Raw genomic sequence first — 20852 nt, forward strand, 5'->3', positions numbered from 1 at the left:
AATTTATTTTGCTTTGTTTGAGTGAAGGCAAAGTATGGGCTAATTTCATTGATCTGATTTAACCCTTTGTCAGTTTAGGTTAAGAACGGCCTGACAAACTCACACAGAGAGAACTTGTTAGAAGAGAAGTGAAATATTCAGCTGATAGTAGGGAGTTGCTCAAAAGCACTTCAAAGTATTACTAAACATATCATATCATATTATGATACATTGTTATTTCAGGATTATTTATATATTGTTGTATCATTAAGTAAGATTTTTTTATTTTTTTCCCACTATTTAGTTTTCTTTTATATTTAGTAAAATTATATTCTAATGTTTGCCAGGGCAAAAATTTTTGTTTAAGGCTTTTCATCTAATATCTAATGTTTCTAACGTTTACTTTAATATTTTAATTTATTCCAACTTTATCTCAATTCAAATAATTATTTTAATAACAACACTGACATGATACTATGTCTTATAAATCATGACATTACCATGGTACTATTGGGTCTTTTTTTATTTCTTTTCTTTTTTTGTCACTCTAGGGACAAAACTGGAATAAACAGCTATCTACTGTTCACAATAAAATGTTACCAGCTACAGTATGATTTAGTGTAAATTACTTTTGGATCTGGAAGCGTTTATTGCAGGCTGCTGAATCTCTTTGAAAAACCCCCACAAGTGAATAAGAGGACTGAGAATTCAGCTGCACTGTTAATTAGCCCAGAGACCCTGCACTGCCATTTCATCTCTCTCATCCTCTATCAGATGTTTACATCATCTTTCTCCTTGACTGAAACTGAAACAGCTACTATCTGGTAATACTTTTTGAATTCAGATTAGTATTTAGTCAATATATTTTCAAAGCCCCCTGCTGGAAAGCCAGGTCATAACAGCTAAAGCATATACCATATACCAATGTACCAATAAGTGCAGAAACCTCACAGAATCATCAGAAATGGTTCAATTGATCTGGTCCTGCTTCTTTGTTTTAAAGTTTCTATTTGCAGGAAGACATCTGGAAAATATATTTTTGGAAAGTTTAAATAAAAAAACTTTAAAAGGGTAATGTTAACGTTTTATCCAGACATATACTATATAAAGGGGACATAAAATTGTACTGCATAACAGGAATAAGCAAGTGAGTTGCCCATTATGCTAACTACAGTCTAGCATATCAAACATAAGAGTACTTATACTCTGAGAACAACACAGCACAAGCGCTCAAGTGCTTTATGCATTTGCATTTGAAAGGCTGCACTGAATATTATGTACTAATTTATTGGTTTGTTTAAATCATGTCACTTATGCTATTTTGGATGACTGTCCCTTAGCAGAGAAATATTTACATTTTTCATGTCAGGATCAGGAATTATTAGTAAGCTCAAAACTGGCAGATGAAAGTGCTCTAAACACAGATGGTATGAACATGGATGGATCAAACTAGACTAATGCTTTGGTCCTGATGGCCAAATTATTTCAACAATAAACCTAAAGTGAATGGAAAAAAAAACAGTGAAGAACACTGACTGTTTAATAGATGCAGGGCATTATGAAGCCAGAACTGAAGAATGCTTTAACTGTGACACAAGAGATTAGCCACCCACCTGCAGTGCCTGCAGGCACAGAGAGACAGAGGAAAGGCTGGGTTAGCTGTTGATTAGTGCACTGGGAAACTGTAAAGCTGAGGTAGTACAGCTTCTGATGAGCATTAATGGAGAGTATGCAATCTAAAACACCAACACTTTCACACTGCATAACATTTTTATTAATCTGTATTTTGTTCTTGTTTTTCCAATAAAAAAAAAATATATATATATAAACATCATTAAAACAAGACAAATTAGCTAAAAAGCAAATTGTGTAAAGGCCTGTTATAAAAATCGTTCTCAATATTAAAGAAAAGCAAAGTCCACACCGCAGCTATAATGAAAAAGGTAAAGAGAAAAAATAGTGTTGGAATCACTTTCCGAATGATTTTTACCAGCTGATGAACGTTTTACAGCTGAAAAACATTGACACCCAGTCAGAATCAAACCTGCTATAATGAGCTTGAGAATTTAAAGTGGCAGACAAGTGTGCGCATTTGAATAAACAGATGATATCATCCACTGGTGTGGACGCTAATATAATTGTAGTTATTAATCTTGGTGTGAACGGGCTTTTAGACTTGTTCTGTTCTTGAATTCTTTTTCTACCCCAAAAGAAGAATCTGACTACATTTTTTATTTGATATCCTTCATTCAAAATATGTTCTCTCAAAACAAATGCTTGCAAAAGAAACTACACAAAAATGCTGATTAGTAATATCGTACAGTCTATGCACAGAATCTGCATTAGATTAATCTGCATTAGTTAAAATAAAGAAAATGAGTTTGTATTCACCCAGTAGTTGATTTCGGTCATCTGGGGATGTGAACCCATCAGTATTTGCTTTACTTAAATTATGCATGGGTGTCTCATGTTTGTGGATCGTGATTCTATATGTGTGTGTGGTGGGTTTCAGGACTTTGAAATGAATGGAGAGCTGAAGATGGGTGTGATCTGCCTGCTAGAGGAGGTGTTGAGAGACCCTGACCTTCTTCCTCAGGAGAGGAAAGCCACAGCAAACATACTAAGGCAGGTTACACAGCCTCTCACACATGAAATGAAAGCATTTTCTGAAAGTCTTTAAATATAAGTGTAAATCTTTTTTAAGATTTTATTTTCAAGGCAAACTTGAAAGCTGATTAAAGGAAGTTGGTTTTTTCTCCCTAGTGCCCTTTCTCAAGATGACCAGGACGATGCCCAGCTGAAGATTGAAGACATTCTTCAGATGGTGAGGATAAGTTATAGTCTTTGCATATGTTTATAAACCACAAGAAATAGCTTAAAGGGGACAAAACACATACGGTTTCACCCAATCTCAGGTTAATCTTGAGTACCTATAGAGTAGAACTGCATCATATCTCCAAAAAGTCTTTAGTTTTATTATATTTATAAAAGAAAGATATAGCTTTATGATTCTCTCCGGAAAAAGCCGAGTTCCTGGAGGCGCGCCGTGGGCAGAGCTAAAGAGTGATGAGCACTTGATCACCGAATGCCAACAAAACAGACATTTGATGCCGTTTCCCTTACTGTCTGCAGTTCTGAATCATGACCGGGATCTTTTATAGCTGGGACCGCTCCATCTTTCAGTACAAATTGAAGTGCAAATGCAGCGTCAAACTGGGCCTTGTTAATAAAATATTTGTCAATAAACACACTTGTGAAACTCCGTGAAACAAACTGTATCCACTCTTTACATAACGCTTTAGGAAGCTGAACAAAGTTATCTTTCCCTTACAACCAAAAACACACTTCTTTGGAGACATTCTTCCCGAGCAAGTCCCGTGCAGTGCTGCCACCAGATGAAGCTTGTTGATTGGCGCGATCTCACTCTCGCTCTGGTCGATGCCGGAACGGGTGCGTTTTTCTGGGAGAATTGCCCATATAAGGAGTTCCACCCTTGTCTACTTCATGAAGAGCCATGATCGAAAAAAATCTCTCCGAAACTTGTACGAACCTGGAAGTAGGATTTTTGCCACGGAAATACTCCATCATTCGTCCAAATTGTTTTTTTTTGTTTTTTTTTTCCATGCTTAGGATGAGAATCCATCTCTTTAACAGTGTAAACAACTCTGAATGCATGAAACAGCATTGTACCCCCCCTTAAAGTTTTCTTTCAAAAGTATTGGGACACATCCCTTAATTACAGGATTCAGGTGTTTCAACCAGACAAAGGTGTATAAAATCTAACCATTGCAGTCTGCCTTCACAAATGTGGTACTGTGACTGGATGCAGTCAGTTTGTGAAATTTCATCCCTGCTAGATATTCCACAGTCAACTGTAAGTGGCATTATTGGAAAATGGGAGCATTTAGGAACAGCAGCAACTCAGTCATGAAGCAGAAGTCCATGTAAAGTTACAGAGTGGGTGGATGGTACTTAAAAGTAACCACCGTTCTGCTGATTCCATAGCTGAGTTCCAAACTTCCACTGCCATTAATGTCAGCACAAAAAACTGAGAGGGAAGAGCTTCATGGAATAGGTTTCCATAGCTGAGCAGCTGCATGCAAGACTCACATCACCAAGTGCAATGCCAAGCGTCAGATGGAGTGGTATAAAGCATGCTGCCACTGGACTCTGGAGCAGTGGAAACCTGTTATGTGGAGTGACAAATCACACTTCTCTGTTTGGCAGTCTGATGGGTGATGCTTCAACATACAAAGACATTTTAGACAAAGCTATGCGTCCAACTTCTTAGAAACACTTTTCCATTTCAGCATGCCTGTCCCCCAGTGCACAAAGCAAGGTCCATAAAATGAGTTTGGTTTGGAAGAACTTGACTGGCCCATACAGAGCCCTTTCCTCAACCCATCGAACACCTTTGGGATGAACTGAATAAGAGAGCCAGGCCGTCTCGTCCAACATCAGTGCCTGACCTCACAAATTTTCTACTGGAATAACTGGGCAAAAATTCCCACAGAAACACTGCAAAATTTTGTGGAAAGCATTCTCAAAAGAGTGGGAGTTCTCATAGCTACAAAGGGGGGACCAACTCCATATTAATATCTATGTATTCTATGCCATTAAAGTCCCTGTTGGTGTAATGACCTAATACTTTTGTCCATATAGTGTATTTCCTATTAAATCAGGAACTTGGGGCTAATGAAATGGCCTTCAAAATAGCTGAAAGATTTTGACTTACATCACATCTGTGAATAAATATGAATGATCAGATGGACGGAGGAACAGACATATACATACATGCATACTTGGCTCCTCCAATGAGAATTTAGAACATAAACCATTTGTTTTAAAGCAAGGCTCATATAAGACTTTGATATAAGACGCCCATGCCCAGCTGTCTCACTTGTCCGAAGATATCTTATTACTTAAAATCATATCTCTGTTCCACATCACTGTTGAGCAGCCACCTACGGAGGAGATCTCAGAGGGAAGGCAGATTTTGGCATGCCTCATGAGGCAGCTTCAGAGGCAGCATCGGGCTCAGGGACCGAATTACATGTTCTAACTGCAAATCTCTGAGCAGCAGGACTCTAATTACAACTTCAAACAGCGAGACGGCGCGCCTGTTGCTGTCCACCACATGCAAACTATATGCAACAAAGCCAGCGCACACAAAAACACACTCTAAACAACCTTTCAGGAGTATTTCCTTCCTGAAATATCCATGTGTTATTGTAAATGATCATGTTATTACATTTCAAAGCCCTGCTAGTGATATTTGTTGAGTTTCAGTTTTAGAGGCATGGTTTTGGAGGGCTTCCCATTGTTCTGTCATTGGCAGTGAAGGAAAAATTGCTATTATTTTATGTGATGAGAGTAGTCCATGTTTATTAATATTGTAAAAGCAGCATCTGCACTGTATGCCGATTTACTGTATAATGCAGTCAGTTCCACTTATTCTTCTGCTTATACTGTAGATTGAATGAATATAGTTTGCAGTACTCTGTTTTTTAAGAGGACTTGAGTGAGTAACACCAGTTGATTTTAATGTTTCTTATGCACTGTTGTTTATAGATACGCAAATAAATGTATTCACACACTCATGCGTGGCTGTATGATATAATATGCTACTGGCAGCAGCATACTGGGCTCACTAATTACAAACACAGCATGCATTATCAGGGCCGAGCCTGTACAGTTGTGTGTGTGTGTGTGTGTGTGTGTGTGTGTGTGTGTGTGTGTGTGTGTGTGTGTGTGTGTGTGTGTGTGTGTGTGTGTGTGTGTGTGTGTGTGTGTGTGTGTGTGTGTGTGAGCATGTTTTGATTAGTAATGCATGGTGCCTGGACACACACACCCTTATTTTGCTTCTAAAATCCTCACCTACTGTGTTAATTGAAAAGTGTCTCTGCCAAAGAAAACAAAACCAACAGTCACTCATCACTAATTGGTGGTTTAATTATAGATTTTCATAAGTTCATATGCATACAATGTGTAATTTCTAGCTGTCATATCAGCATCACCATGATATGTTCCACTTTGCCATTTAACAATGTTGCGTTGTCACAAGTACAAATGTTCCTAGAACAGAACGTTTACATTATTAAAGGGATAGTTCACCTTAAAAAGAAAAATCTGTCTTGATTTGCTCACCCTCATTTATTTCAAAACCTGTATGACTTACTTTCTTCCATGTAACACCAAAGAAGATGTTTTGAAGAATGTTTATGCTGCCCTTTCCATGGTGAATAGATTTTCAGTTAATATTGATTTAAATTTCATTCTGTTCTTCACATATTTTTATCATATGGCTTCAGAAGTCTTGGAATAGAGCCCATGAGATTTATTTATTTATGAAGCATGATGGTCTTGGTCACTGTTCATTTTCATTGTATTGAAAGGAGCAGCATGTACATTTACTATTTTGTGTTCCACTACAGAAAGAAAGACTTGAGGGAGAGTAAATAATGACAAAAATGACATTTTGTGCACTGATTATCCTATTTCAGTTACTAAAAATGAATTTTTTTTGTTTTATTTTTTTTTTAGGGAAAAACATACACTAATGAAAACATGATTTAAAAATACTTTGTAGATACGCAGTATTTATAATACCAGAAGGAGTTGTTGTACATTTACAGAGCCATCTTGTCATGATAAAGAGCTGATTTTGTGTCTGTTTGTCTCATCCAGGCTGAATGCCCAAAGACTGAGTGTTTTGAGTCTCTGTCAGCGATGGAGCTAGCTGAACAAATCACTCTTCTCGATCACATAGTCTTCAGGAGCATTCCATATGAGTGAGTAGAGCATCAACAACACAGTGCAGAGAGATGCAGACCTCAAGCCTCAAAGACACCAGAGATTAATGCACGAACAAATCTGTGCCAGCCTTACTGTACATACTCATTATGGGCTTCAAAAAGGCTTGTGTGTTTATGAGAGAAGAAGCCTCTGCAGATGCACATCTATCACAATACACTGACTGTGTTCTTGCTGTAGGGAGTTCCTGGGCCAAGGATGGATGAAGACAGACAAGACAGAGAGAACTCCATACATCATGAAGACAAGTCAGCACTTCAATGATGTGAGTATATTATATGGAAATATCCATCTGCTACCCTCTTAGGATACTGAAGTAAAAAAGCATAACCCTGGCTTGTTTATAAAAATGTCTCTCTCTTTCTCTGTGTAGATGAGTAATCTCGTGGCCTCTCAGATCATGAGCCACACAGATGTGGGCTCTAGAGCCAGCTCTATTGAAAAATGGGTAGCAGTGGCTGATATTTGTCGCTGTCTCAACAATTATAATGGTGTCTTGGAGATCACGTCTGCCCTGAACCGGAGCGCCATCTACAGGCTAAAGAAGACTTGGGCTAAAGTGTGCAAACAGGTGAGAAATGCCGAGTGAATACTGTGCTGTAATGTTTTATGTAGGTTATATCAGTATGCAAATTCATAAATTATTTACCGCTGTTGTGTCTCTTCAAACAGACTAAAGCACTAATGGACAAACTTCAAAAGACTGTGTCATCTGAGGGAAGGTTTAAAAACCTGAGGGAAACTCTAAAAAAGTGAGCTACTGATACATTTTGAAACAGCTACATTATTATTACATAATTTATGACTTGTTTTTGACCTCATTTCTGTCTTTCTGCAGCTGTAATCCACCTTGTGTTCCATATCTGGGTATGTACTTGACAGACCTCGCATTTATCGAAGAGGGAACACCAAACTTCACAGAGGAAGGTCTGGTTAACTTCTCAAAGATGAGAATGGTAAGAAATTATGTAATATCCTGTATAATTTGCTCAGGGATTAAAATACTAATCAATGTTTGTGTATCTTTAGTATCTTTGATACTGTGTGGGTAGACTAATAAATCATGACACTTTGACTGCAGATATCTCATATCATACGAGAGATCCGACAGTTCCAGCAAACTCCCTACAGAATTGAGCACCAACCAAAGGTTAGACAAATAATTCATATTCAGATCAAGTTCTGACACCTCTCCATGCATCAGTCCTGCTTCAATAACATTACTGTACGTTATTTGATTAATCTCAGCCATGCATTCAGACAGTGTGTCATATGTACTGTTCATAATATTTGACTGTGCAAAAGTGTAATTTATTTTATGAATGTCTGTATTTTGTAGATGCTATTAATTGCAATCAGTGCTTGTTAAATCATGTATATATTATGTTATATATAGTTGATTACAAGTTACATATTGTGAGGCTTTATTTAGACAAAAGCTACACAAAAGCCATGTTTTTCGTGTTTTTATTTGTATTACTTCTATAATCTATTATTTTACATATTAATTGTATTTGTTTAAATAAGTATATGCACATCCAAGAAATTAATACTTTTATACAGCAAGAATGCATGAAATTGATCAAGTGACAGTAAAGACATATTACAAAAGATTTCTATTTCAAATAAATGCAGTTCTTATGATTTACATTTTATAATATATTAGAATAGAAAACTGTTAAATTGTAAAAATGTTTAAAAAATGTTAAATTGTAATAATATTTCACAATATTAGTGTTTTATTACCGCATTTTAAGATCAAGTAAAAGCAAATGTGTTGAGAATAGAAGATGCATCATTCAAAAATGTAAGAAAAAAAAATATTTCAGTGGCAGTGTTAACCATAATGTGACGTCCATAAGGTTAACTATAATGTGTCATTCATTATGATTATATTTGTGCTTTGTACATCTTGCCAGAGGTTTCGAGAGCTGCTCAACTTATTTTTATTTAGCTTTGTGTGTTTGTGTGTGTGTGTGTGTGTGTGTGTGTGTGTGTGTGTGTGTGTGTGTGTGTGTGTGTGTGTGTGTGTGTGTGTGTTTATGTGTGTGTTTGAGTGTGTGTGTGTGTGTAAGAGATTGTTATATATCTTATGAAAAAATATGAGCATATTGGACTTCAGATGAATCATGGCAACCTGTACTTTCTATTGTTTTTATAAACTGCTTTAAACATGTATTATGCAATCTAATTCCACTCTAATTTGTAATCATGTAATCTATTGTTTTCGTGTCCAGGTCACACAGTATCTTCTGGATAAGACCTTGATTATGGATGAAGACACACTGTATGACTTGTCTCTCAAGATTGAACCCAGGCTTCCTGCATGAACTACAACCTCAGTACCTGGCAGCTTGCATCTAGATGTGCTTCTCACTCTTGGGATGTTTTGAAGGCATGAAGCATGTCTATTGTTTGAGAAAGAGGGATGTTAGGGAGGAAGGAAAATTTTCCATTTGAAGTAAAAGTAGAGAGTCCAGGTTTGGAGGAGAGTATTGAACAGTGCTCACCACCATAATGTCCCCTGAAGGGTGACTTTTATCATGGAAGGAATGAAGGATGAAAACTGGCCACTGTCAGAGGTCAGGAGTCATGAGTGAGTTTCAGGGTCGAGCAGATGGATTCAGTCTAAATTGTGAAGAGAGTGGTTGAAGATATGTAGCATGTACAGAAGTAGAGCTATTAGCCAGATCTTATGTAGTGTATTGTGGCCTCCCTGGGCCTGTGGCCCTTGGCACATCCCCTCATTGGTAATGGTAGTGACTTTGTGCATGAACTAGACTGTGGGTTTGCTGTGTGCTTTGCCTCAACTTTACACTCCATGTGCTCTCCTATCTGCCAACAGCTGGATAAACTGAACCAAAATGCCACATGAAGAATGCCACATTTAAAAGATACATCAGACTTCTAAGTAATGGGAATGTATAGTAGCTTTTTTAAAATACTAACCAGTTATAGATGATATTGATATTTCGTAATAGCCCCTGAAGCTATATGAGCTCTTTAAAAATCAGTTGCTTATTGTGCCTTCTCACAGACACTTGTAAATGAAAACCAATGTCTCAGCAATGCTTAAAAGTTTGGATATTATTGGCCTGTGTAGCAAAGTGATGACAGAATGGAGATATTCAAACTATTTACACTAATAAATACAAGTATACTGTAAATTAGCATTTTCTGCTCAAATTCAGCATTAAGGCCTGTTCACACCAAGGGCAAAAAAGACATAGTTTTAAAAATCATTCTAAATCAAGAGCAGAGTCCATGCCACAAGGACCGATATTGTTGGGATCCACAGCTTATAAATGATAAAAACATCGACAGTCAATCAGAATAGCCTACATCCTGCTTTAAAGAGCTTGAGCATTTTAAGATGCAGGCAACATAACTGCAGCTTTAATACAATAAACACCGTTAACATTGTGCTTTGGTTATTCGTTTTTGGTGTGAACAGGCCTTAATTTTAAAACATCGTACTTTAATACCCTCAGCGTGCAGATATAATCCACTTACAGTAGGTTGCATCATCCATGCATTACAAAGTACAAGTTGACATACTGTATGCTTGTGCAACGCAAACCTTTTCTGGTCTGATTTTACAGTAAATTGAGGCTTTGCCTCCCCCTATTGGAGGAAAAGTTTATTATTGTTGAATGATTCTTAACCAAATCTGACTCACAAGTTCTTCAATAATCATTGTTTTCCTGCTTTTTAATGTAATGACCCCACTGGTCAACTATCCAGAAAAGAGGGTCGCTTCATAATTTGCATGAAAAATTCAGTGATCGCATGTTTGGAAATTGCATTGCAAGACATGTTTTGTGGTCATGTGTCATTCAGCTGCTGTGTAGCCTCTTTTAAACTCTCTAGAAACCTCAAGTAAAACAGATACATATATTTATCTTCTCATCTGACTGCACTTCTTTATCTAAATACTTTGATCATAATAGCTGGAGATTTCATATGCATAGACTGGCAGGGAACTGTCAAATTGGCCATAAATATATATCTACCACTGTGCTGTATGAAGACAATGTTGTTTTTGTCTGATCTTTCCTTTCTTCGGAGTGGGATGGATTTCGATTCTTTAGGTGCAAGCGTGTGAAAGGCAGGAGAGCTTGTAGGTGTGAATGTGATCTCAGAGGTGAGTGGGTTGGAAAGGTGTGAGTTACACTCTCATCAATGTAGCGTTGTTATCTTTAAAACAAGTGTGAATCAGTAGTATTTATTTCCTGGCATATTTATTTGACCCTTTTTGTATATAGTGTGTCAATATGGGTTTATGATATAATGTGATTTTTGTCCCCATCCATTACCATGTAATATTTTAATTTCTGCAAGCACTTGTGTAATTGTTATATTTTGCTAAATGTGTTAAGAAAAATGTAGCATAACTGATTAATTTACAATCCTTTGTCCTTTTTCTTTCTTTTTTATGGGTTTAGTGTGTTGTGCACACAGAATTGTTGCTTTGGTATGTTGCATGTCTTTGCATGTTCAGGTTGGATTCCTTCTGTGAAATCTGCTTTTTGTACAAACTATTTTTCCTCCTTATTTTATCACTGATTCTCTTGGAGACTGTATGGCTTCTGTACTTAAATTCCATGCTTTCATTTCAAATAAACAAATTAAACAAACAATGGAATCTACGATAAATTACTAATCAAACTATAGATAAGATATCAAATCAGATAGATAAATACATCCATGATACATCTCTCTTGTTCCACCAACTCCAAAGGGTGCTATTGTATTGACATCTGGTGACTGAGACTGCCATTTGAGTATCGTGAACTCATTGTCATGTTTATGTTTCTCATCAGTTCTCTAGTATAAATCGGTCTCTTCAGAAGGGTGTGGAATGTGAACAAATTATTTGAAAACTAGAGTGTTATTAGTGTCCAGGCACTAATGTCAAGGTCTCTCTTTCTGCTCATAATCCTAGAGAGGAAGGGGGGGATGAGCACCAGATAATGCACAAGCTCTTGGGTTGTGCAAATCAAATACCAGTTTAACTTTATCCCTCACACACTGTCCCACTAAACAAGTGAGCTTTATATATCATCTGTAGCCACATGTGACAAAGTACAACATTTAAAAGGGTATTTTCTCTGAAAATGGAGACATGTAATTGTAAAGCTTTTTTTAGCAAATCTAAACACATATTGTAAAATAATGGCCACGCGATGGACTATGGTGGGTGAAAGGTAAACATATGTATGTATAAGTATCATAGTCACCAGCTGTGTACAGTATCACTGGCACATGACTGGAGGTTTCCACTGGTTAGGGAGAACTCAAGGACACAGAGACGTGGCGTCATGCTGACAGATGAAATAGGATTGGCTGGAGAGATGAGCTCTTATTTTAAGCACAGGCCCAGTGTGGTCTCACACTACAGAGAACAGTCTGCTGTTCTGAAGTCTGAGACCCCTTCAGTCCTACAGGTGAGTACAATAAAGCATTCGCTTTAACAATCATTTGTATTTGTATAGCTTTATTTATTGACAGAAATGTAGAGAAACCAGGGAAGCTAGATTTTGGCAGTTGCAACAGTGCAAAGTATTTTTTATGACAGTCTGGTTCTGATACTAATCTGTTAACTAATCTGAAATGAAACCGAAGTTCATCTCTTTATCCAAAATGACTGCTTATAATTAAAATCATGTAAAATAATGTGATTTCCATTTTCCTATGTTTATATAATGCACACCATTACATTCTCAGAAGGCTCTAGAAGTTTGACCATCGCACAACCACCTTGTCTTATTGTAAGCCCCTCTACATGGTCACTGGTCATGTGATTATTGTAACATATTCCGGCAAAGTCTGCACACCATTGTGTAAAGACCATTTGCTGTGGATCTAATGTCAGCTGTAACACTGTAGACAGCATTGACCTCTTTGGCATACAGCTAAAATATTGGGAACCACTAAGAACATAAATTCCTCATATGGACCACAAACTGAGTATTTTGTAAAGAAGCTGGATAGTGATAACATACTAGTTAGGATGAAAAAACAGGATTAGCAAGCAGACATGGACTCTCTACTAAAAAATGAATGGTGTATTTAGATTTTTAAAACAACATTTGCTGAAGAGTTGTGCCTATAACTAAAGTTTTGTGTAAGATTTTTCAAGAATGTTTCGGTAAAATTTTAGAAACCTGACAACTGGAACATAGCCTACATGTGACACACGGGCTGCACTGCGTGGTACTGGAGCATGTGAAATATAAGCTGGCATATATTACTCGGGCATCAAGTTCAAAGCCTATGTATATTTGGATACTCCTCAGTGGAAAAAGTCAGCATGCACTGTATGTCAGAACACAGAAGTTGCTCATTTCAAACTACTGTATCGACAAGTAGAGCACTTTTGATTAACACTGATTCATTCAGTCACATTGTCATAATTTAAATGTCATAATTTATTTTCGGACCAGAAATAAAAAGTATTTTGTAATGTTTTCTCATCATGTTTATCCATTCACTGAAAGTCCACACAACCAAGATTTGTATGCGTCAAACTTGGTAAAAGTAATCCATATGAAACGAGTGGGTTAATTGAAGACTTATTAAATTTTCGAAGACAGATTAAATTTAGGCTTTTATTTAAGTAAACAGAACACTGAGCAAAGCTCTAGAAAACACGCCGAGCTTTCCTTATTTCATGAGATGTGTTTTGATCATTACTCTTTGATGTGTGAAAATCTTGGTTTGCATGTACTTTCAGTGGACAGACAAAAATGATGAAGGATATTTTAAAAATCTTCATTTGCTTTTCAAAGATGAATAAGAGTCTTTTGGAATGGTTTGGAGTTTGGAAAGCCATGAGTGAAAGCATTGTCATTTCTGGGCTACCTTTAATTTGTTTTATCTAAGACATTAAGTAAGTAAAGTAAATGAATTGTTGAGTAAACCAAACGAATAAAAAATATAAAGGTACAAGAAATGTTATTAATATCATTAAAATTAATTCACAAAAAATCATTGCTATCGAGTTTCGAATCATGGCTCCATGACCTTCTGTTTCCCACTTTGCTTCCTGTCACGTCTACACTGTCCTACACTAATAAAGTAAAATAAATAAATAAAATAAAATGCCAAAAATAAATCTTTAAAAAAAGGATTACTCAGTCACATAAAAAACAGTTTATTTTACCTGACCATACATTTTTTAACACAAATTATTGCTGTCCTCTGCTCTAAAGTTAAAGTTGGTAAGTGGCTGAGTGGTGAGGATGGCAAGCATGTTCACTCGAGTGCTGTCTGGACGCAACACGGCTGTGATCATGGCCAGCCTGGGTGCAGGTTCCCTGGTATCCAGCTATATCATGACTGAGTCAGGAGTCTCTGCTGGGGAGAAAAAGAAGCTGTACCCACCCAGGTGAGTAGGAAAGATGACTTCACTTAGTTTCCCGTTATCCTGAGGACTTAGTTTCCAGTTAACCTTGGTTTTTATCTTTCCAAGTGCTGACTACCCAGACCTGCGCAAACACAACAACTGCATGGCTTCTGTCTTGACTCCTGCTATTTATGGCCAGCTGAGGGACAAGCTGACCCCCAATAACTGGAGTCTTGACCAATGCATTCAGACTGGAGTGGACAACCCTGGTCATCCCTTCATCAAGACTGTGGGCATGGTGGCTGGTGATGAGGAGAGCTATGAGGTACAAAACTGGGCCAAATGTCAGTAAAAATTGGCTTTAGAGGATATTAAAATCATCAATAACACAATTATGAGACATAATTCTCATAATAAGGCTGCCTTCACATGCTATTGGAAATTTCCTACTTCCCACTTCTGAAGGTGTAATTACGAGTTTGCAATGTGCACCAAATAGTTGTGTATATATGTAAATAAATGCCTGTAACAGCAAGAAAAAAACTTATAAATATAATAAATTATATAATAAACTTTATACTACAGTTTCTCCACCATGTTTAAAGTTTATATCCCACTGTGATGGGACAAAGCCTCTCCATCACTCTCACCCAACTGGCAAACTCAGGTATCAGAAGTATCTCTGAGTGTAAATATGACTTGAAAGGCTGTTCATGTCTAATTTCCAACTATGAATATTTATGGTAATTCCGATAGCACATGAAGGCAACATTAGCCAGGAAAAATTGAAATGAGGAGCAACAGTGCTGATGATATTTAATAAAATTTTGGATCCATTTTTGGACTTTTAAATACCAATATGCTTGAAACAAGAGTTTCCTGATCCAAATTCTTTATCCAAATTATCTGCTAAAATGTAAAATAATGTTTGTTGTGCATTTTAGTGCATCATTTCCTACTTTTTGTTTCATTTATATAACTTAAAGTCTTAAAATCAACCTTAAAAATATTCACTATTATTTAAAATATAAATTTTAAGCCAACAAAATTAAAATTGACAAGTGACAAAATTATGATTTATCTTCTTGTCACAGGCACAATTTGCCTAAAAAATCTTTATGAGGCTCCTAGTGGCAATGATTCATGTAATCATGTAATTTCATTGTATACTGAGTTATGTTTTGGACTGTGGTCACTGTGAGTATAGTTTGAAGAGAGCAATGTTATAGTCAGTTGAATAGACAAAGGAATTTGTGTTCATTTTATAATACAATAAGAGAAGATAATTATTTAATTGTCCATCAAAATGAAGTACTTCGACATAAATACAGTACATGCAGATGAACTTTGTCATTGACTATGGCTGTGATCCTCAGGTTTTTGCTGACATCTTTAACCCAGTCATTAAGGACAGACACAATGGTTATGACCCTACAACCATGAAGCACCCAACAGACCTGGACAGCTCAAAGGTAAAGGTTCCTCTGTTGTCTTTGGTTCTGAAACTCATTCCATCAAGGGCTCATGCAAGGTGAGATCTGTCTCAGTTTAGTTACACTGAAAACTGAATGTCTCTACCGATGGCCTCTGAACAGATCACCTCCGGGATGTTTGATGAGAACTATGTGCTGTCATCACGTGTGCGCACGGGCCGCAGTATTCGTGGGCTCAGTCTGCCTCCTGCCTGCACTCGTGCTGAACGCCGTGAGGTGGAGCGTGTGGTGGTCCAGGGTCTTTCTGGTCTGAAGGGTGATCTGGCGGGCAAATACTACAGCCTGACAGAGATGACTGAGCAAGAGCAGCAGCAGCTGATTGATGTAAGTACACACCAGAAACACATTTCAGCATAAGCTCACTGTAGGCAAATGACTATGGAAGCAGACACAAATACATCAGTTGCATTTATCCAGTTTTTCAAAGTTTTCAAACTTCACAGACCTCCACCCAGATATAAAATCATACTAATTAAAAATAGTATCTTATATAATAATTTTTCTATATTTTATATCATATCTGCAGATCACCTGCAGTACTCACACTCAAAGTTTGCGTTTGTATAGTTTGCTAAAGTGTGGGTATAACATAAGCACATTGAAACAGAAAAGAAACTTAAAACTGTTTCAGACATTTAAAACTTTTTTTTTCTTTGGTATTACTGATGGATTTTAAGATACTGAATAAAACATGAAGATATTTTGAGCTTGTGTTTAACCACAGACTTTATTTCAGGCTTTTGACTTCAGAATAATGGAACTGGTAGTGCTAAAATGCTAAAATGCTGCATTTCCAGGTTTTGGCCTACGTAAATACGTCATCCCTGCAGCACTCTATTCTGTCTGGTATATAAACATAGTAATTCTGTTCAGCAGAAACACTTATGAAGCTGGTCATTCCGGAATAAACTTCATATTTGCTGGTTTAGCTATTATTAGGGACACTAGCCAAGTATCCATAACATGACACATGCTCGTCTTTTCATTAGGGCCGTTGCATATTGTAATTCTCTAACAAACCTCACTGCTCTTGTTTTATGATGGCCTACCAAAGGAGCATTTTCTTTTTGATAAGCCAGTGTCTCCTCTCCTCATCGCATCTGGTATGGCTAGAGATTGGCCAGATGCTCGTGGGATTTGGTAAGACTGAAGAACTACTGAACTGTTGGTAGAGCATAGCACTACATTCCTATAGCACATCCTTTACTAGTCACCCATAAGCTGGCTCAGATATTCTCACCTAAATCTCTGTTTGAAAATCCTTTTTTGGCAGCTGTATTCCAATTCCAGAGAGGCATTTTATACATAATGAATGAATGGCTAGATACTCAACAACTAAGAACCAGAGAGAAAGTTATCAGGAGATATTTTACCACACTGAACCAGTCCAGACTTCCCTTTCTTTTTCTTTCTTGATTGAAAATTCCAGGACCACTTCTTGTTTGACAAGCCCGTATCACCCTTGCTGACTTGTGCAGGAATGGCGCGGGATTGGCCCGATGCCAGAGGCATCTGGTATGGTGCATGAGGTTTGCATCACCAGAGGGCGCTTATAGAGAGCATGTGCTTGTGTGTGTTACATAACCGGGCGTCTTAATGGGTGTCTGTTTTTACTGAGCGATTCATTGTTACAATATTAACCCTAGAACAACTAGTATACATGGAATCAAAAGCTAGCTGACATTCATGGATCCCGCTGCAAAAAATTAAGGCTGAATAAAAACAGTTTTAGCAGAATTCCCTGAATGCATTTTGTCTTCACGTCTAGGCACAACAATGAAAAAACATTTTTAATCTGGATCAATGAGGAGGATCACACCCGTGTCATTTCCATGGAAAAGGGTGGGAACATGAAGAGAGTGTTTGAGAGGTTCTGCAGAGGACTGAAAGAGGTATCACTGTCAAAGCAATCAGCCCCAAAAAATGCATATTGTCTGTGAATTCAATTGATATGAGGTCAGTTAATGAAGTTTGTTTCTCCCAGGTCGAGAAATTGATTCAGGAGAGAGGCTGGGAGTTTATGTGGAATGAACGCTTGGGCTACATCCTGACCTGCCCCTCTAACCTAGGCACCGGACTGAGAGCTGGAGTCCATGTCCGTCTGCCCCTCCTGAGCAAGGTGCTAAATCTAACATAGTTCAGTTTAATCTGAAACTGATTTCCCAATGCCAAGGTCATGGATTAAATTTCCATCAAAAATGATCAAATGAAATGCATACATGCTAAGAATTTATGTTAAATAATCTACTGAAAGCCGCCTTCTAATTAGAAAATGTCCTCTATTTCATATACTCTTCTGAACAGGACTCACGCTTTAATAAAATTCTGGATAATCTCAGGCTACAAAAACGTGGCACAGGAGGCGTGGATACTGCGGCTGTGGGGGACACTTTTGACATTTCCAACCTTGACCGTCTAGGCAAATCTGAGGTAAACAGCACATCTTTGATAAGTGTCTTAACCCGTGCAAATGCATTCAATTGGATAAAAATAGCAAATTCTGCAAATAAAAAGTAGACATACTTCGAAAGATTATGTGAGATGTTTTATCAGATGTTAGTAGTGTAGAATAATGCAAATAAAAACAGTTTTTCAATATGTTTGTAAAAATTATATATCAAAGACATATGTAGCCAGTTATTAAATCCAATTTTATTTGACATTGCCTTTCAGGTTGAGCTCGTTCAGTGTGTGGTTGATGGTGTCAACTACCTGATCGACTGTGAAAAGAAACTTGAGAAGGGCCAGGATATCACCATCCCTCCACCAGTATCCCAGTTCAAGAAATAATGGCATCCTTTTGAGAGGAACTGAGAGCTAGGCAGCTGAGAGATCTGTAACCTGTTATTTATGACGTCTGCAGGGAACTCAACTGAATAAATTATTCATATTTTAATTCTGTCTTGTGGGATCTTTAAAATTAAGGCTGGAACACACAACATAATTTTTTACCACAATTTTTGCCCTGATTTTGGAGGCATCTACTGTACACCACACTCAGAAAAACACAAAAGCTAGGATGGTACTTTTCAATAGGGACAACTTTGTACCTTATTTATCCTTAAAAGGTGCATATTAGTACTTTAAAGATACATATTTGTACCTCAAGTAAATATCAGTTCCTTTTGAAAGGGTACCACCCCAGAGACAGATTTTGTACCTTTTTTTCTGAAAGTCAAATCTTTTTGCCAAACGTCAGATCTAGTCTGCAGTCTGATATTGGGCATTCAGAGTTTAGTTTAGTCTATTTTATTTATTTAACAGGGACCTTATGTAACACAGTTGTTGTGCCATAGCCTAGAAGCTCATTTGAATCTTCTGGCTGGGAGGATATTATTTAAAATTACAACACTACATTACAATCAAAAAGACAGAAAGAAAGAGGATTTTAGAACACATATTGCTTTCATTTGTTGTGCACTTCAAGAACAATTAGACATAACAAGATCCTGCACACTGATCTCAAATAACTGGTTGATTTATTCCTAAAGAATCAGTAGCATCACGCACACAAAACATTCTCTCTGGTTCACCAGCAGATGGCAGTATGTTAACATGTGATGAACACATGCAGAAGGCAAACACCATAAAATGTGTTTTCCATAATAACATTTACTGTTGTAATAAATTGAATATTATAACCCAAATGTAGCGTATTGTATAGATAATTTATCACGGTGATAATACCAGTTTAAGAGTGTTATTTACTCTCAAAATGTATAGCCTATACAACAAAATCTTTTTTAAGTTGTATTTTATTGTTTTTAACAATTAAAAATGTAACTTTTTACAAATATATATTTAAAAAAAAATAAACATAACAGACAAACATAAATGACTGAAAAATATTCAACCCACCTATAAATACTTGCATATTAATGTACGTTCACCTATGGTAATTGCTCAAACCTAGAATGCGATGAATAATTTAGCTTTTCTGTTGCTTAGTTCTGTTTTAATTTAGGCTGTTTTGAGATCATGGCATGTAGCCTGTCCCAGCCTGAGATGGGAGAATCCTCCTGCTGGTCACGGATGTGTGCTCTGGGTGGATAAAGATGGCATCCTGCTGATGTCTGTGACCTTCATGGTGGCTTACTCCTCTGCCAGCCACTGATTTCTGATTTAGTGCTGCTCTTGTCAGGAGCTGAGGTGCTTTCCATGCACTGACAGAGCAACTCAAGGGCAAGTGTGGACAGGTTGGGTGAATAAAGCAAGCAAGGAAAAGCAGGGAATGGCTTTTGTGCATTAGAAGTGCATTGTGTATTTTTTGATAAGGTTATGGCATAATTTTTGTTTTGATGACCATAATCAGATACATGGGCAAAGTGGAGCATGCACATGCAGTCTTCATTTCATTCATAACTCAAATCTCATCTTTGTGCATATATCACTGATTCATTACACTCATATCCATGGGACCATGTTATAAAAAAAGAAGAAGAAGAACGTCTTCAGTGGCCCTAAGGGCTGACTATTAACTGAAAGTAGATTTTTCAACGAACACTTTTGACAAAATCTCATTAATTCCATTTAAAGAATCTCCTAATTGTCATTATATTCTGTTTTAATCATGAGACACTTGTGCGTTTTGCTTAAAGTGATGAAATACACCAGTGAACAGAGCATGCGTTCACAGGGGGACCAGAGAGGCAGAGGGTCTCTCAGAGCAGATGCTAAAACTGATGATGATGGATGTCTACATGGAAACTGTTGAATGATCAGGGGAGGCTTGTGTAGATTCTGCATTTTCCATTGTTTCATGAAATCTTATATGCAAATTTACTGGGACAATTAGTTTCACATCAGTGCAGGGCAGCACTCTGCGAGTGGCAATTTCAGATTTCGCTTTTTACCATGTGTTTTATATCATATGCTTTTAAAATATATATGTAAAAAAAGAGTGAACTAGTTTTATCTGTTGTGACAGGCATTACAGTAATTATTTGAAATATGGTTACATTTGACCAGGTCTGTCTGAGTCTTCTGTCAGCTGATAAAGGCGATTGCTGAAGTGACAGTAGATGGTTCTTCTCACAGCTCAAAGGAATCTTTGCTAAATGTGACACAGTCTTGGTATTGTATCAGAGAAAAGATCAGGCAGATGTTTGTGGGCTGTTCCACCTCCCCAGTGGTAACGGTTACAAACCACACAAAGAGATCAGGAGAAAAAACATGCCACACTAATTGGTTACAATTTTGCTTTAGATATTTGTCTGCAA

General features: G+C 37.2%; 2 protein-coding genes across 5 annotated transcripts in view; both read left to right on the forward strand.

Moving 5' to 3' along the window:
- LOC109056230 (ras-specific guanine nucleotide-releasing factor 2) overlaps positions 1-11424 on the forward strand; it is a 56244-nt gene extending 44820 nt beyond the window's left edge. For all 4 annotated transcript variants that reach the window (XM_042724668.1, XM_042724665.1, XM_042724667.1 and 1 more), the window contains 9 exons: positions 2492-2604; positions 2743-2803; positions 6667-6770; positions 6973-7057; positions 7166-7363; positions 7465-7544; positions 7631-7748; positions 7874-7942; positions 9030-11424. In XM_042724668.1, the coding sequence (XP_042580602.1) occupies positions 2492-2604; positions 2743-2803; positions 6667-6770; positions 6973-7057; positions 7166-7363; positions 7465-7544; positions 7631-7748; positions 7874-7942; positions 9030-9122 (921 nt within the window). In that variant the 3' untranslated portion in view covers positions 9123-11424. The remainder of the gene's footprint in view (positions 1-2491; positions 2605-2742; positions 2804-6666; positions 6771-6972; positions 7058-7165; positions 7364-7464; positions 7545-7630; positions 7749-7873; positions 7943-9029) is intronic.
- A 684-nt stretch (positions 11425-12108) lies between these two features.
- ckmt2b (creatine kinase, mitochondrial 2b (sarcomeric)) lies at positions 12109-18529 on the forward strand. The gene is made up of 10 exons (XM_042724670.1): positions 12109-12239; positions 14007-14182; positions 14267-14465; positions 15517-15612; positions 15736-15957; positions 17063-17148; positions 17402-17525; positions 17618-17752; positions 17938-18063; positions 18307-18529. The coding sequence occupies exons 2-10, from the start codon at positions 14037-14039 to the stop codon at positions 18421-18423; spliced, it is 1251 nt and encodes a 416-aa protein (XP_042580604.1). The 5' UTR covers positions 12109-12239; positions 14007-14036; the 3' UTR covers positions 18424-18529.
- Positions 18530-20852: the final 2323 nt, after the last annotated feature.

The sequence above is a fragment of the Cyprinus carpio genome, chromosome B5 (genome assembly GCF_018340385.1).
Source record: "Cyprinus carpio isolate SPL01 chromosome B5, ASM1834038v1, whole genome shotgun sequence".
Classification (NCBI taxonomy): Eukaryota; Metazoa; Chordata; class Actinopteri; order Cypriniformes; family Cyprinidae; genus Cyprinus; species Cyprinus carpio.